General features: G+C 43.7%; 1 protein-coding gene across 1 annotated transcript in view; it reads right to left on the bottom strand.

Moving 5' to 3' along the window:
- Nucleotides 1-222: 222 nt before the first annotated feature.
- LOC147660747 (breast carcinoma-amplified sequence 1-like) overlaps nucleotides 223-14,820 on the bottom strand; it is a 197,213-nt gene continuing 182,615 nt past the window's right edge. The window contains exon 4 of the mRNA XM_086951485.1: nucleotides 223-1,245. Within this exon, the coding sequence (XP_086807611.1) occupies nucleotides 659-1,245 (587 nt within the window). The 3' untranslated portion in view covers nucleotides 223-658. The remainder of the gene's footprint in view (nucleotides 1,246-14,820) is intronic.

Here is a 14,820-nt window from a genome sequence, read left to right as displayed (position 1 = left end):
CATATACATCTCTCAAACATATTTTTGTCATTATATAAGGTTTATTGGTCTAGCATTCTGTCTTTAAAAATATTGAAAAATGTAAATTTATAAACCAAAGAAAATAATTCAAAATGACTGATGCAGGTGAGTATCACAAACATCTGGCTTTTACCTGAGTACCTTCTCGTTTTTTTTCTTATTTATGAAATGAAACACTTCATAGATAATGATTTTTTTGTTGTCGTAAATTGATGGTTTCATTCTCCGGGAGAAATACTGTATGCTCATTGTACTGCGGCAGTTTTCCCATTCTTTTCCGACATGCACGCTTTGCAACGGGACGATATAGTACAAAAATGGTCTTTGAGCCCCTTCTCTCATAATATTGCCCCTTTCCACTGTGTGTGGCTTGCGCAAATTCCTCCTGGAAGCACCTAAAATAATGTGTACTTGTTAAACTCAAGAGCGAGCCCTATGTGTGGGACCTGTGTGGGTGTGACCGTGTGAATTAATTTTACCCACTTATCGCATCACTCCCAAAGGAGCTGATGATGGTGTAAAATCCTCCCATAGGCACAGCACTGCAACCTACATTTCATTCATTGTAAATTGTTCAAAAGTTGCTTTCTGACATTTATGGAACATAATAAATCGCCGGATATTTCGATAATATGAATCATAAACATACCTGTTGCGGCGGGGCGGTGTTCTGCAATCCCGAAGACGCATTCACCACGATGATTGGCTGCTGTTCTGCTGGGGGAGGAATTTCCTGAGGATCCTCATTGGAGGGGCTCCTCTTCTCCTTCGCCTTCTCAGGTTTGAACAGTTTGTCGAACAGGCTGATTTCCTTGGGTTTGGCCTGTGTGGTGTCTGCCTCGGCTGCCTCTGTGTTTGGCACCTCAGCTGCTGTCAGTGATTCTGCGAGCGGGGCCCGCTGTTGGGTTTTATCAGAGCTTCCTTTGAGCTCGACTGTTGCCGGAAGTGTGATGCTTTCACTGGGGACATTGTTCACCAGAGGTCTTTCTGGGGTGACATCAAGCTTCTCTGACACAGCTGATGAATCTTTAGCTTGAGCTGCAGTACGCCCTGGTACAGGCCGAGAGATGGACATTTTGAAACGCGATCTGGCAGGTGGCGCCTCAGCCTTGGCTTCCGGCCCAAGATTCTTTCCGTTTTCCTCAGAAATAGAGCTGATCTCCATTGTCTTTTGTGAAGAAATTGTGGCATTATTATTCTGCCTATCATTTGTCCTGGCGTCGACTGCAGGAAGAAAGGCATAGATCAGAAATTATAGTTACTCGACTATGAAAGCTTTTTTTTACATATAGTATAAGGGTCTGTTCTAAACAAACGTGCACATATATGAGAATTCAGCGATATCGGAAAACAATTTACACAATTATGTATAAGTAGTTAAAAGAGTCTTACTTTGGCGTATTCATTACACCTTAAAAAGGTGGGCAATATATGCCAGCACGTTACCACTGGCAGATTCTGCATTACTTGTATACACATTGTAAACAGAAGGGCAAAACACCACTCTTGCACATATAAGAACAGAAAATAGTGCACCAAGAGCAGAGCTTTAAATGGGCAGGTACTGTCCGGTACTGAGTACCTGCACTTCTTTAATTTGAAACGGAGAGTAACTTCACGGCTCAGCACTGCTGCAATACTTTTAATGGAAAGTACCTGAAGCAAACAGGTCCTCTAAATAGTGAGTACCCGCACTTCTGTATTTCTGTTTAAAGAAATGAACAAGAGAACTCTATTTATATATATAATCTGTCCACAAGTACGTTTTTGAGAGAAAAAAACCCCAGAAAAATCACGGTACCAGTGAAAAATGTGGCAACCGTCCACCTCAAAATGTGCCATTAACATTCAGAAATTAAGATATTCAATCTCCATTCACAGATAAGCAGCATACCTCAAATATTGGAAACTGAAACATAATGATGTTTAAGAATAAAAACATTAGAGTTAACATAATTGGGTTTTGGAGTGGAGGCTCCCTGTTGAATATTACGTTTCAAATGCCCATCGTGAAAACTCAAAACAGTCATCATACATTTAAGTAAATGTTGTTTCCACATATAGGGCCATATGTATGACCATCACATGTTGTGGGTCGCGAATTGCATTTTATTTTACCACTACCAAAATGAAATGCACAAATGTGTCTCAGACACATTTAGCGATTCCCAATGGGGTCGCAAATGACCTGCCTCATCAATATTGATGAAGCAGGTCACAATTTGCAACCCTTTAGGAATGGGCTACAATTACAGGGATGGTGGCCTGATGGGGACATAGAGCACCATGCTTGTGTTTGCTTTTTAAATAAAGCAACATTTTTTTTCCAAATGCAGCCTGTTTTCCTTAAAGAGAAAACGAAATGTGTTTAAAAGAAAAAATTGAACGTTTTTTTTTCATTTTTTAAGGGCAGACAGTTGCCTGTGAGACCACTGCCTGCTCTAAAAAAATATTTTCAACTAAACACAAAAGGGTAGGGGTCCCCTGGGGACCCCTTCCCATTTACGATTGGCTTACCACCAATTTGAAATTGGTGGTAATTGCGAATATTTTGCGGCCGCATTTACGTCGCAAAACAATCCTACATCCCCCTGCGACTCGCTATTAGGAAGTGATGCCCTTGGGACACCCCTTCCTAATAGCACCTTGCAAACCCTATTTTGTGAGTCGGTAATAGGTAACCGACTCGCAAAATAGGGTTTGTACACACTACAACCCTTTTTAGCAGTCTAAAACGGCCCGATTTTCCGTTTGGGATTGCAAAAAATGGTCATACATTTGGCCATAATTACTTCCAGTGTATAAACATTCAGTTCATTGGCTGAATTTCTATTCCATGTAACCTGTAGTCTAACTTCATGCACCCGCTTTGAAAATATCAAATTAGGAAGCATCCATCACATACTTCGTAGTAAAATAAAAGAGCGTTTTCTTGCTGTGACCGCTCAGTAACTTGTGCCTCAGTATCTTTGTCTTTCCTGTACAGGGTGAACAATGATACAGTTCCCAATAACTAGCCTAGTAGGCCTAGGGTAGACTGTTAGGCATTGCCAGAATGTGCTGGTTGAGACCGATGATCATCAAATCAGTATTAAATATCCTGTGGGCAAACAAATAAAAATGGGTATTTTGTATGTTCTAAAATCCAATAATATTAAAATATATGGCATTGTTTTCAGTGATTGGCCTGTAAGGTGGATGTAACTGACACAGGAAGTAAAAATATGCATACCAACATTTAGAGAGGGAGATTTTCCAACATAATTGTGAGAATTTATTTTCCTATTAGCTTGTATTGAAGTGGGGAGAATTTTAGGAGGTAAAAATATAAATTAAAGCCAATTTTGTCTTAAAAATGGTAGGTTTCTTGTCTTAATTGGGTCAGTTGTCATGTATGTGAAAGCCTAAGGGCACCAGTATATAAAAAATGATGGCATGAAGTGAAAGCAAAGTTATTGAGGTAAATGAACTGTTCTTTGGAGTCCTCATGGCTGAATTAGCAGTTGTCCACAGAGTCGCGAGCAGATTCCTGCATCATGAATCCTAATGAGATAGCAGTTTTTATGATTCAGGTAAAAAGACATTTAATATGTCGGGTCACAAAATACCGAACTGCAGTGTGTCGTGATTCGACCTGCCCCATAAATATTAATGAGGTAGGTCACAAACAGCGACCACTATGCTAAGCTACAATCAGAGGAACAGTGGCCTCTGGGGGTCAGCGGGCCATAAAGTCTATGATTGCTTTAAAATAAATAAATCCTTTTTTTTTAAACGCTGCCCATTTTTCTTGAAGGAAAACAGGATGTGTTTAACCCTTTCGATGCTAATGACGAGCTCAGCTCATCATCACCCACGGGTGGCGTGTGCTGATGACGAGCTGAGCTCGTCATGTAACGCGGGTATTTTTAAAAAGCCGCACAGCGCAAAAATCGCCGCAGCAGCGATGCGGTTAAAATAGAAAATGTGTTTGTCTACTTTCACAAAGGGAAATGGGTTTCCTGGTGAATTCGGTTGCAATGCAATTATACATAACAGAAGTAATTGTTATTTGGAAGGGAAGCCCTTAACACACTCCTTTTAAATACCAATTACTTATGGTTACTTAATCCCATTTAACGATTCAGAAAATATTTTTGGAATCATTAAATGGGCTTAGTACATTTCAAAAAGGGTTTGAGCATTCTCAAACATTCTGATTTACAGAATCAGAGAGCTGGCAAATGTAAAAACCCTTTGTAGTGGAAGCCTGTAATCTATTGCAAACACTGACTTTCTCAATTTGCATCTAGTGAGTTGATTACTTCACATTCTCCATTTGTCACGGCACTTGAACCAGGTGACAAAATGCTGTACCTTTTCCTTTTTAAAGAAAAAATATTTTTATTCAGATTTTTACCCCCCCTTTTTTGTTGTACAGGGCACAGAAAAAACAAATTCATTAAGATTAACATGCAGCATACTGATATGACAAGCATTATACATATACCTACCAATTATACAATTTAAGAAACATTAAATAACAATACAGGGTAGATCAGGATAAACAAAACAGGGCCCTAGATTAAATCCCAACCACATTGATTTTCAATACATCTACCCCGGTTCTCTTTCCTTCCAACTATAGGCTCCCATATTTCCATGCCTAGTTTCTTTCCTCTCCTACCCCTCCTTGCATAAATCGCTTTCTCTAGATTGTAGGCAGTTAACAATTTCATTAGCCATTGGTGAAATGTGGGTGGTAAACGATCCAACCAGGCCGTCGCAATACAAAGCCTTAGAACCGCCATTGCCACGAAGATAAAGTATTCATACTGGGTCTGCCTAACATTCTCCTCTATTCCGAGGAGTACCATTGATGTTGTTAGGGTAACCTCTATCCTTAATGATCTTCTGAAAAAGATTTCAATTTCATCTCAGGTAGTTTTTAAGTTGGTACAAGTCGCGAACATATGTGTCAATTCAGCCTCAGAGCTATCGCATCTTGGACAAGTGATACCAGCTACCCCTCCCCATTGTGCTATCCTAGCAGGTGTATGATACAGGACATACAACATCTTGTAATGTTGCGCCTGAAGTGGTGCTGCACATAAAAGTTTCTGTCCTAGCTCCAATGACTTGTGAAAAGATACCCCTTCTATGCCCACCTTCTGCACCCACTTTCCCTCATACTTTTCCAAATCATCTGCTTGATGGTCTATTAATTCAGAGTAAAACCTTTTAATAGTACACTCTGTGCCATCCTGCACTATGTCCAAAATGGAATTTGTACCAAATCCCGTCGGCCCTCCAGTTTTATTCAGCATAAAACTCCTAACTTGCAAAAACTTTAAAAAAAATGAGTTGAATCTAATCCATATATTACTTGAAGACTGCAAAACTGCATTACCCCCTGTGCTCCTATCATATCCCCCATTTTGCTAATCCTGTGGTTTCCCCATTCCGAAAAAACAACCCCAGAAAATATATCACCAGGGAGAGTAGGATTATTGCTCAGCCTGGTGTACGCATGATATCTGCCTCTGCCAAATCTTTTTGCAAACGATGTCCAGATTTTATGGGCAGTCATAACTGTTTTAAATTTGGGTCTCTTAAAATAGCTATGCTCTGTAAACTTCAAGAAACAGTTCTGTGCCTGATCTCCTAGCACTAATGAATATATTGCTAGGGTTCCTAACTCGTCTTGCCCTTCACTTTCTGACCCTCCGAATAGACATGCCATATATTGAAGGCACGCCACCCAGTAATAAATTCTCACATCAGGTAATGCCCACCCACCTCGTTCCCTTGGGAGTGCCATAAATCTCAATGCCCTTCGGGTCTGATACCCCTGCCTGCGCTTGCTGCATTGTTATGCACATATCTTGTTTAATTACATCCCAACATTTTTTCAAGAATTCCAATGGGATTTGATCAGGGCCTGCGGCCTTGCCGGAGGGGAGATTAGTCAAAGCAGTCAAAATGTCTTCCTCAGTAAAAGGTTCCTCCAGGTTCCTTGCCTCACCCTCCGGTAGAGTGTCTGCCGGGATGCCCCGCAAATACTCGCCTATTTTAGGTACATCACTTGGTAAATCTTGATCATATAATGAGATGTAAAATTTCCTAAAGACTTCTCGTATCCCCTCTGGATCTACATATACTGTTCCCATCTCATCGAGGATCTCCCTCACATGCCCTGTAGACACATTCTGCCTTGTACGAATAGCGAGGGTGTGACCCACAGATTCGTTAAATTCATAACATCTCTCCCTATTCGCTAAGTATATTTTAGCGGCCTTATTGGCAATGCTTTCCTCAGCCTCCGTCTTTGCTTTTGCTATTCTAACCAAAACTTGATCTAAAGGTACACCCCTTACCACACTCTGGGTTAAGTCCTCCTCTGCGTCTGCCACAGCCTTAACTAACTCCGCCTCCCTTTGCCTTTCCTTCCTCCGACTTGCTGCGCTAAAGCTTATTGTTTCCCCTCGTACTGCCGCCTTTAAGGAGTCCCACATGTTCCCCACCGCTGTGCTTCCTCTATTTATGTCCAGAAAACTCCCTATCCACTCAGTCATGTGTGCGATATAAGCCTCTTCTTTTAGCAGCCCTCTCTCAAATGTCCATACTCGACCCAACCCTTCAGCGATACCGAAATTTACTGTTAAGATCAAAGGGTTGTGGTCGGAGATTATCCGAGGGTGTCTCTCAATTTTAATCTTGGTTTGTAAAGTATTTGAAGCAAAAAAATAATCTAATCTTACACAGACTTTGTGCGGGGCTGAGTAGTAAGTGAATCCCTGTTCTCCAGGCCTTAAAGTCCCCCATACATCCAATAAGGCATTATTTCTCATAAGACCACATAAAGAGCGCCAGAATCTCTTCTTCCTGCCCTGATACCGGCCGTTCAATATCCCACCCACTCCCCCTGCTCCATTGATGTTAAAGTCTCCAGTCAGGATAATGGTTGGGGACCAAGCAGCTAATTTCAGATGCATAAAATCAAGAATATCGGGATCATCCTCCGTCGAACCATATATACACCCTAAAGTAACCTACTCCTCATTGATTTTAAGTTCTATCAACACCCATCTCCCCCATTGGTCTTCAAGCTTCTTCCTTATCATGACATCTCTGCGTTTTGACAGAATTGCAACTCCCCTATTTTTTGTCCCTTGCTTAGAGTACGCCAATACAGTAAACCCCAACTGCTCTAATAAATAACCTTGTTGTCCCTCTATATGGGTTTCCTGAAGGCACACAAAATCCACATTTAAAGATCTTAACCACGTGGCAACCCGTTGCCTCTTATTGCGATCATTTAAGCCACAAACATTCACCGTCATTATACGCGTACCCATTAATGCACACCAGATAATTGTCCCGACAAGCTTTCATTGATTAAAAACATTTTTATGCCATTTCTCCATTGTTGCCTTGTCAGTACCCATTCACCACCCCAAAATTTACCAATATTCCCATGCATGTAAAGATCCAACCCGAAACCAGCGTGCCCTGTACCCCCTCCCCCTCCCCCCAGCCACCCACCCCCCCCTCCCACCCCCTTACAGGCAAATAGGTCAGTCCTGACCTATGCGTGACAGCTGTAGCCCCAAGTGCCAGTCACCCCTCGTGACCCCCGCTTCTGCTAATTCCATAATGTACCTCTGACCTATACCTATATTATAGCGTAACATGCCACATCCGCCTTACTAAATGCTGTTTATAACTGCTTTCTGCTACTGATCATTTTCCCTTCGATTGCCTTAGGGCAACTGTCATGGTCTTTGAGCCTCCCTTCCTACCTTTTATCTCATCCAGATAAGCCTGAGCTTTAATCTCGGAAAAGAAAATCCTGATCTGCCCATCACTCACTACTTTGAGGCGAGATGGAAACATTAGATAGGCCTCACAGCCGATATTCTGAAAAGGGGTTATCATTTGCCTCATGCGCCATCTCCTTTCTACTGTCGCATGACAGAAATCTGGGCGGGCAAAAAATGTCGTACCATTGTATGTCCGCCTCGCATCAGGCTTGGCCTTGTCCATGATTTCCTGCCTCAGTAAATAGTTTCCGGGGAACATCACTTACAACGCATTTTTTACAACACACTACCATTACATCGCAACCATTACAACGCATACCATTACAACGCATTGCGCTGGGGGGCGCTCTAGGATAGGGAATATATTTAATTTACTATCCAACACCTTCCCTGCTATCCACGGGGACTGGAGTTGGAATAGTAAATTAAATAATTCACTATCCAGCGCCTAAAAGCATTATGCGTTGTAATGGACTGCATGGTAAAAACCGCGTTGTAAAGGCATGCGATGTAAAAGCATGCGTTGTAGTGACACCAATCCATAGTTTCCTACATATATCAAAATTGCCCTTGGTTTATCAGTTGCCACCCCTTTTCTCTGCACCAAAGGGAACCTATGAGCCCTCTGTATCTCATTCTCCCAGCTCCAGGAGGATAGCTCTGGGAACGACCCCCTAAGCAAATTCACAACAAACCCCCGGACATCCTGCCCTTCTTTCCATTCGACCACCCCAAGTAATCTAACATTGTTCCTCCTCTAACGATTTTCATAATCTTCGAGCTTCCAGTGTACATCAGCAGTAATTTTTTCTTGCTCAGTTTTGAACTCATTCCACTTCCCGACATCTTCTTCCAGCCTTTCAGTTCTGGCCTCAACCTCCATGACCCTTGCTGCCATGTCTGCGTAAAGTTTATTCACTTTCCGAAGTGAGCCCTGTATTTTTTGGCTGGCCTGCTTTGCCCTTCGAGATTCATTCCTAGCCTCCCCCTGCATTTGTTTCAACGTAGCATGCAGCATATCCATAGTAGCTGCTTGACCTGGGGTGTTAGTCTGTGTGCACAATGGGTTAATACCTCCCTCTTAATAAAGCTGGGAGGTGGCCGAGTAGTCCCAGTCCAATTTTTTAGGCACTTTGGAATGTGAAGGGCTCATCGAAAGGCTTACCCTGCTGCGAGACCTGCTCTTCTTGGCTCTCCTTTTGGTACATGCCTTATGCGTTGCCTCACTCTCTGGCGTTGATACTGCCGAATCTGAGCCCACTTCTGAGCTGTCAGTTTCACTTCCCGTTATAGCATCAGCAGAAGCCTTATCCTCCTCTTCCTCCATCTCAGGCAAGGAGAAAACGCAATCGTCACTGGGGAGCCAGGGATCGTTGTTACCCCTGCTATGCCATGTACAGTGATTGCACCATCATCATGCTCTTTAGGACCCAAACCAGCCATATGTTGTTCCTGATTGGTATCCTAGGGATATGTTGCCTGCTCTGCGCCTGAATATAACACCTTAGTGACCTCCGACCCTTCTTTTGGATGCCTGCATGTATCTGCTGTAGTCATGCCAATTGCGGGGTTATTTTGTGGGTTTGATATCACGCACATAGCTGCCCCATCAGTACTACAGTCTGCATCAGTGATCGTGCTATCATCAAGCTCAGACAGCGATTTCGCACCGGGGTCCTGTGCATCCTGACCGTTTTTGCCATCATTCATAACCCTCATATCAACAGTATTGTCCAAAGTTAATTCTCTGCCACCCCGGCGCCCTCCTTACCAGAAGCGTCTATTCGCAGCTCTCGAAGTGCAGCCTGCTGGCTCTGTTCGCTTTGAGCGCTCCGCGAGTGTCCCGAGGAGACTACGGGGCGAGACGCCAAACTGCTCGACTCTTCCGAGATCCACACATCGTTCTCCCAGCCTGCGGCTCCCGTCATCACCTGACCATCCGATAGACCTGGCCTCGGCTCTCCTGAGAAGCCCACACTCCCATTCGCCAGGGACTCCGCTCATGTGTGGGATAGCGCCGGGCCCGGCACAACAATCGCAAAGGACTAATGGAGAGTAGGTTGCCTCAAATTTCCCTCTTTACTAGCTCTTTCGCTGTTCTGGTGCGTGGGTCCTTTTTTATTTAACAAACTTTTCTTCTCCTTTAACTTTCCTTGTTTCTCAGTTTATCAGCTTTCTCATTAGTCTCCAGGTTTTCCTTCCTCGCGTTTCTCTGCGCTTGTGTCGTTGACCTGAGGGTCGCGCTCATTACTGCCGTGCCAGGATCACTAGAGACTTTGTCTCTCTCCTTCTCCTTCTGTGATTCTCCTCGTGGCTTTGGACCTCGAGGGGCCGTATTCTGCATTATTACTCGCAGAAATCCTGTTTTTAGTATTTTAGACCAGATAAGCACTCTCGGCAGCTTTCGAGGTGTAAAGCTGGTTTTCTTTATCCAGAAAGCAAAACGATGTATCACATCAAGCGGATGCAGCATGCTTCTTCGTCCTATTTCAAAGCAGAAAAAATCAGAGGCATTTTTTCAAGATTCCAACCATACTGCAGGAGCAAAGGAAGGAGTGACTGTTCCCTATGGCCTGTTAGCGGCCATCTTGCCCCAGGCCGAGAGACAGTAAGTTCCAATGCCACCGTACCTTTTCCAATGACTTATGAACAGTTTTTGAAAACATTTACATTGGCCAAGCCTGATTAGTATATATTTCCTTCTCATTGTTCCACTGAATGTTGGAAAGGCTTGTAATAGAAATTGAGTTTATTCATAAGCCATTGGAATTTATTTCCAATGACTTATGAATAAACTCAATTTCTATTACAAGCCTTTCCAAACATTCAGTGGAACAGTGAGAATGAAATATATACTAATCAGGCTTGGCCAATGTAAATGTTTTCAAAGACTGGATCAAAATTTATCATTTTATTTGAGATAATCCAAGCAGGTTCTGGGGTATGTTATAATTCAGTGCCTGATATTACTATTGTGCAATACTTCTAACGTATAACCATATATTTTGGGAGAGAGAAGTCTGTTCTTCACTATTGGTTCCTTTTGTTTTTATCCAGATAGGATTTATTTTAAGCACTCACCACTTAGAGACATCTTCACTTGACTCAAACACTTGCAGCTCTGTTTCTCTTCTTGGTTTAAATGGAAGGCTATGCATCCTTGTGATAAACACTGAAGTTGTCTCCAAATTTCCAAAGTGAACTAGACCTCAACCCATTCTGTGACAATTAGAGGCTGTTCACTCATATGAAACTCTTTAGGTTATGATTTCCTGGCTTGAGATGATTACTAAGGGGCACAGACATCGTAGAAGGGACTTCCTCTTGAAACCCATCCGAGTCAAAGGAAGACACACAGTTCTACTCTTGAGGGGCATCACCAGATTCACTCCCCTCTAACAGGTGCTATTTTTCCACTAACTGGTTCCAGCACGGCAAGTCTTTCTTCCTAATATATCTAGACATTTTGTTTAGCCTTAGCTCTTCACCTTTCTTTTAAAACAGAGAGCACCGAGGCCTGCTAACCAGATCTCAGTGCAAGTGTTCTAACCCATTACAAAGTATATGTCAAATTGGCTATACCCAATTGGTAAGGACTGATTACCCTGGTATATGGTACCCAGGGTACCTAGGGAATATAAAGCAGTGTGTCCAGCCAGGGCTGCAGCACTGTTTGTGCTACTGTGTATGTGATAAAGTACATAGTTGCTCCCAGCCTGCCACTGCAGACCGCAAGGGCAGTGGTAACACTTCTAGTTCGACTTTGCCATTTAACGTAATGACAAAGCCCCCACCACCCTTAACAATATATATAAGTCTCCCCTAAGGAAGACCTGTAGAGCTTTAAGGCTAAGAACTATATATTTTTAAATAGGACATGTATTTTTATGAATGTCTTACCAGCAACAATTGTCATTTTGCTGTGGCTAACACAGAGTTACCGGCTTATCCTCAGCCTGTCTAACTTATGAATGGGACTACCTAACTGGCTACTGTAGGTGATCAAATTAGTTATGGCATTTAAAATGACCTGGTGCCCAAGTCGAATTTAATGTCACCATTAAAGAAATTGAACTTTTAGAAAGTTGCCACTCTGTGTCCCAGATGTCTAGTGGTATCACATGGACACTGGACCACAGACAGCATTCTGCCCACCTGGGGAGTAGTGTGAATAACTTCTAGGCTTAGGAACAATCACAGCATTCTATAGGGCGAGGTGTTACCCCTACTTAGCAGGAAGCCACTTAGCTCCAAACCATCCAGAATGCCGCAGCTAGGCTCGTCCTAGGGACACCGCGCCACGAACATATGACCCAACACCTACGAAGCCTCCACTGGCTCCCTGTCGAGAAGAGGGTCACCTTCAAAACTCCGCACCCACGCCTACAAATCCCTCAACTACATCGGACCCAATTACCTCAACGACCGAGTATATTTCCACGTACCCAAGAGAAACCTCCGCTCTGCCGACCTCGCCCTGGCAGAGGTCCTCTGCATCCGCATCCGCAGAGCCAGCGGGAGAGCTTTCTCCTACATTGCAGCCAACACCTGGAACGAGCTCCCGGTCAACATCAGACGCTCCCTAACCCTCCACATATTCAGGAAGGACCTCAAGACCTGGCTCTTCAACTCACCCGGAGCTGTCATCCCCCCGCCCCCAAGTGCCTTGAGACCCTCACGGGTGAGTAGCACACTCCATAAACCTCTGATTGATTGATTGATTGATTGATTGAGGGTGTTAGCCCAAAAGGCGAGCTTTGAAGGAAAAAGACGCCTTTGGTTGGCAGATGTCACTTTCACTACTAAAGGGCTGCCCTTTATTCAGGTAGATAGTCTGGAGACAAAAAGGGAAGCCCAATGCTTAAACTGTTTTTTTCCGTGGATGTAGCCCTCAGGTACCTCTAGGATGGGCTACCAAACTCCCGACATCCAAAAACGGAATAGGACATCTTGAGATGGCACATTATAGTGCACTCTGGCACTGTAGTTGCCAGACATTACTCGGAAAGTTGCCACCTAGAGGTTGGTGACCTAGTAGCCCATCGGCTAGTGACTGCATCATCACCCCAGGTCACTTTATGGGAATAAATATGTCTTCCCTGGCACCCTCCAATTCAGATCACGTTGGAACTGGAACAAGCTCCGAAGAGGGACTGTCATGCTGCCCCCTGGACTGAAAAAAGATAGGCTGCAATTTTGGCAGGACTGCACCTACTGCCCCTTGGGATAGCGAAGAGAAGACTGTCCCTGTGACCAGTGAGCAACCCTCAGGCCTGCTCGGACCATCCATCAGCAACATGCTAGAGTCTGATAGGAAGCTTGAGGATTACAAGGTGTTTTCGAAGCAGTTACATATTTTGCTTTTCAAGTTATTTTTCCTCTATTACACCCACATCTTTACATCCTTTTTCTCATTCTTTAACTTAAAGCTCAATTCTTTACTTGTCTTATTGTCATTGGCTAACCCTGCACTTCCGTATACCCACTTTCTCTTACAGTGAACTCCCACCTCATCCTCTGTGTGAACATCGTCACTTCCACGTCTTTTGATTTCTTGGTTGAGATTGAATTTCGTGGTCTCTACAATAGTTGTGGCCTACATGAATTCTAAACAGGACCTTTATCACCGATATGGATTCTCTTAACATTTCTTACATTCGTTTTTTAGAACTCAATCAGTGTTTATGCTTGCAAAGTTAAAGTCATGAGTATAGGATCTAATAAAAACCTGTTTCTATGTCCGCCTTTAATAACTGCCGGATCTTACACACACACAGGGACCCGGCCCACTTAAAGCCCAAACTGTAGGAGCATTTAATCATTTGTTGAACATAAGAAGAAAACATCTTCCACCACATCTTCTCAGCCCAAATATCTTATCGTTCACATTGCAATCAGATATCTGTGATCAACCTGCCCTCAACTAGCCCAACTAGCCAAACTATCAGGGGCGGCTCTTCTGCAATGGCGGAGGAGCGTCATCCCACTGGCTCAGAGCCAGCAAATGATGTCCTATCATCATTTAATTTTTCATTTGCCGGCTCTGAGAAGGAGAAGGAGGAGTGCAATGTGCACACATGCGAATATAGATTTCTCCAACCTGCCTACATTGAACAGTTGGGCTGGAGACACCCCACTGGCTCTCTGACCTGAGCGTCTTTTCAGCCTGCTCAGGCCAATCCACATGCTGCTCTCATAGCATGACAGCAATGCGGGGATTGCACAGGGAAACTGCACCGATGTCTACTGGGAGCAGGAAGAGCTCGGGAGGCGCGATGCAATGCAAAGCGACTCTGGGTAGGTGGCCTCAGCTTAAGGTAAGTTCTTATTTTTTTAATATTATTATTAAATCCCCCGCGCTCCCCATGCCACGCTGCTTTCCACCAGCGCTCCATCCACCCGCGCTCCCTGCACCCGCTCCACCACCCTTGGTTTGTAACGGCCTACACTGCCAAATAGTCAAATCACCCCGCACCCACTCCCACAGGTTCCTGCACCCGATTTGATATCACAGATTTTGCGAACATTTGCACATGCTCTACCCTCTACGTAAAACCTGGTGAAACATGATGAAATGCAAATATCGTGCAGTTAAACTTATCACAAGGACTGTTTGCACATGCACTTCACCATTTTCGGTGGGAAAGCTAGGAATCAGGCTAAAAAACATTAGTTTGCAGTAACAGTATGTTCCACTGTGCAGCATTTATGACAGATCTTAATATCACACTTATAATGTGGCCATACACAATGAACATCAGAAGATTTGAAAACATCCTCTCAATGGACTGTGCCATGCCTACTGGTGCTGAGGCCTTGCGTGATTCTTATACAGGGTGCCTCCTTTGGAAGGTGAGTTGTCGCTTCACTGGTCAAGTGATTTAGCATCTCTTTTCCCTTACTTTCTGTGTATCAGCATGGACACTTATGTATGTATGCAACATTCATGGCCTCTGTTCCAGGAACTGCTTCTAAAGGACTCTGAATAAACAGATGT

Source organism: Lissotriton vulgaris, unplaced genomic scaffold (assembly GCF_964263255.1).
Source record: "Lissotriton vulgaris unplaced genomic scaffold, aLisVul1.2 SCAFFOLD_843, whole genome shotgun sequence".
NCBI lineage: Eukaryota > Metazoa > Chordata > Amphibia > Caudata > Salamandridae > Lissotriton > Lissotriton vulgaris.
This window is presented reverse-complemented; position numbering and strand designations above follow the sequence as displayed.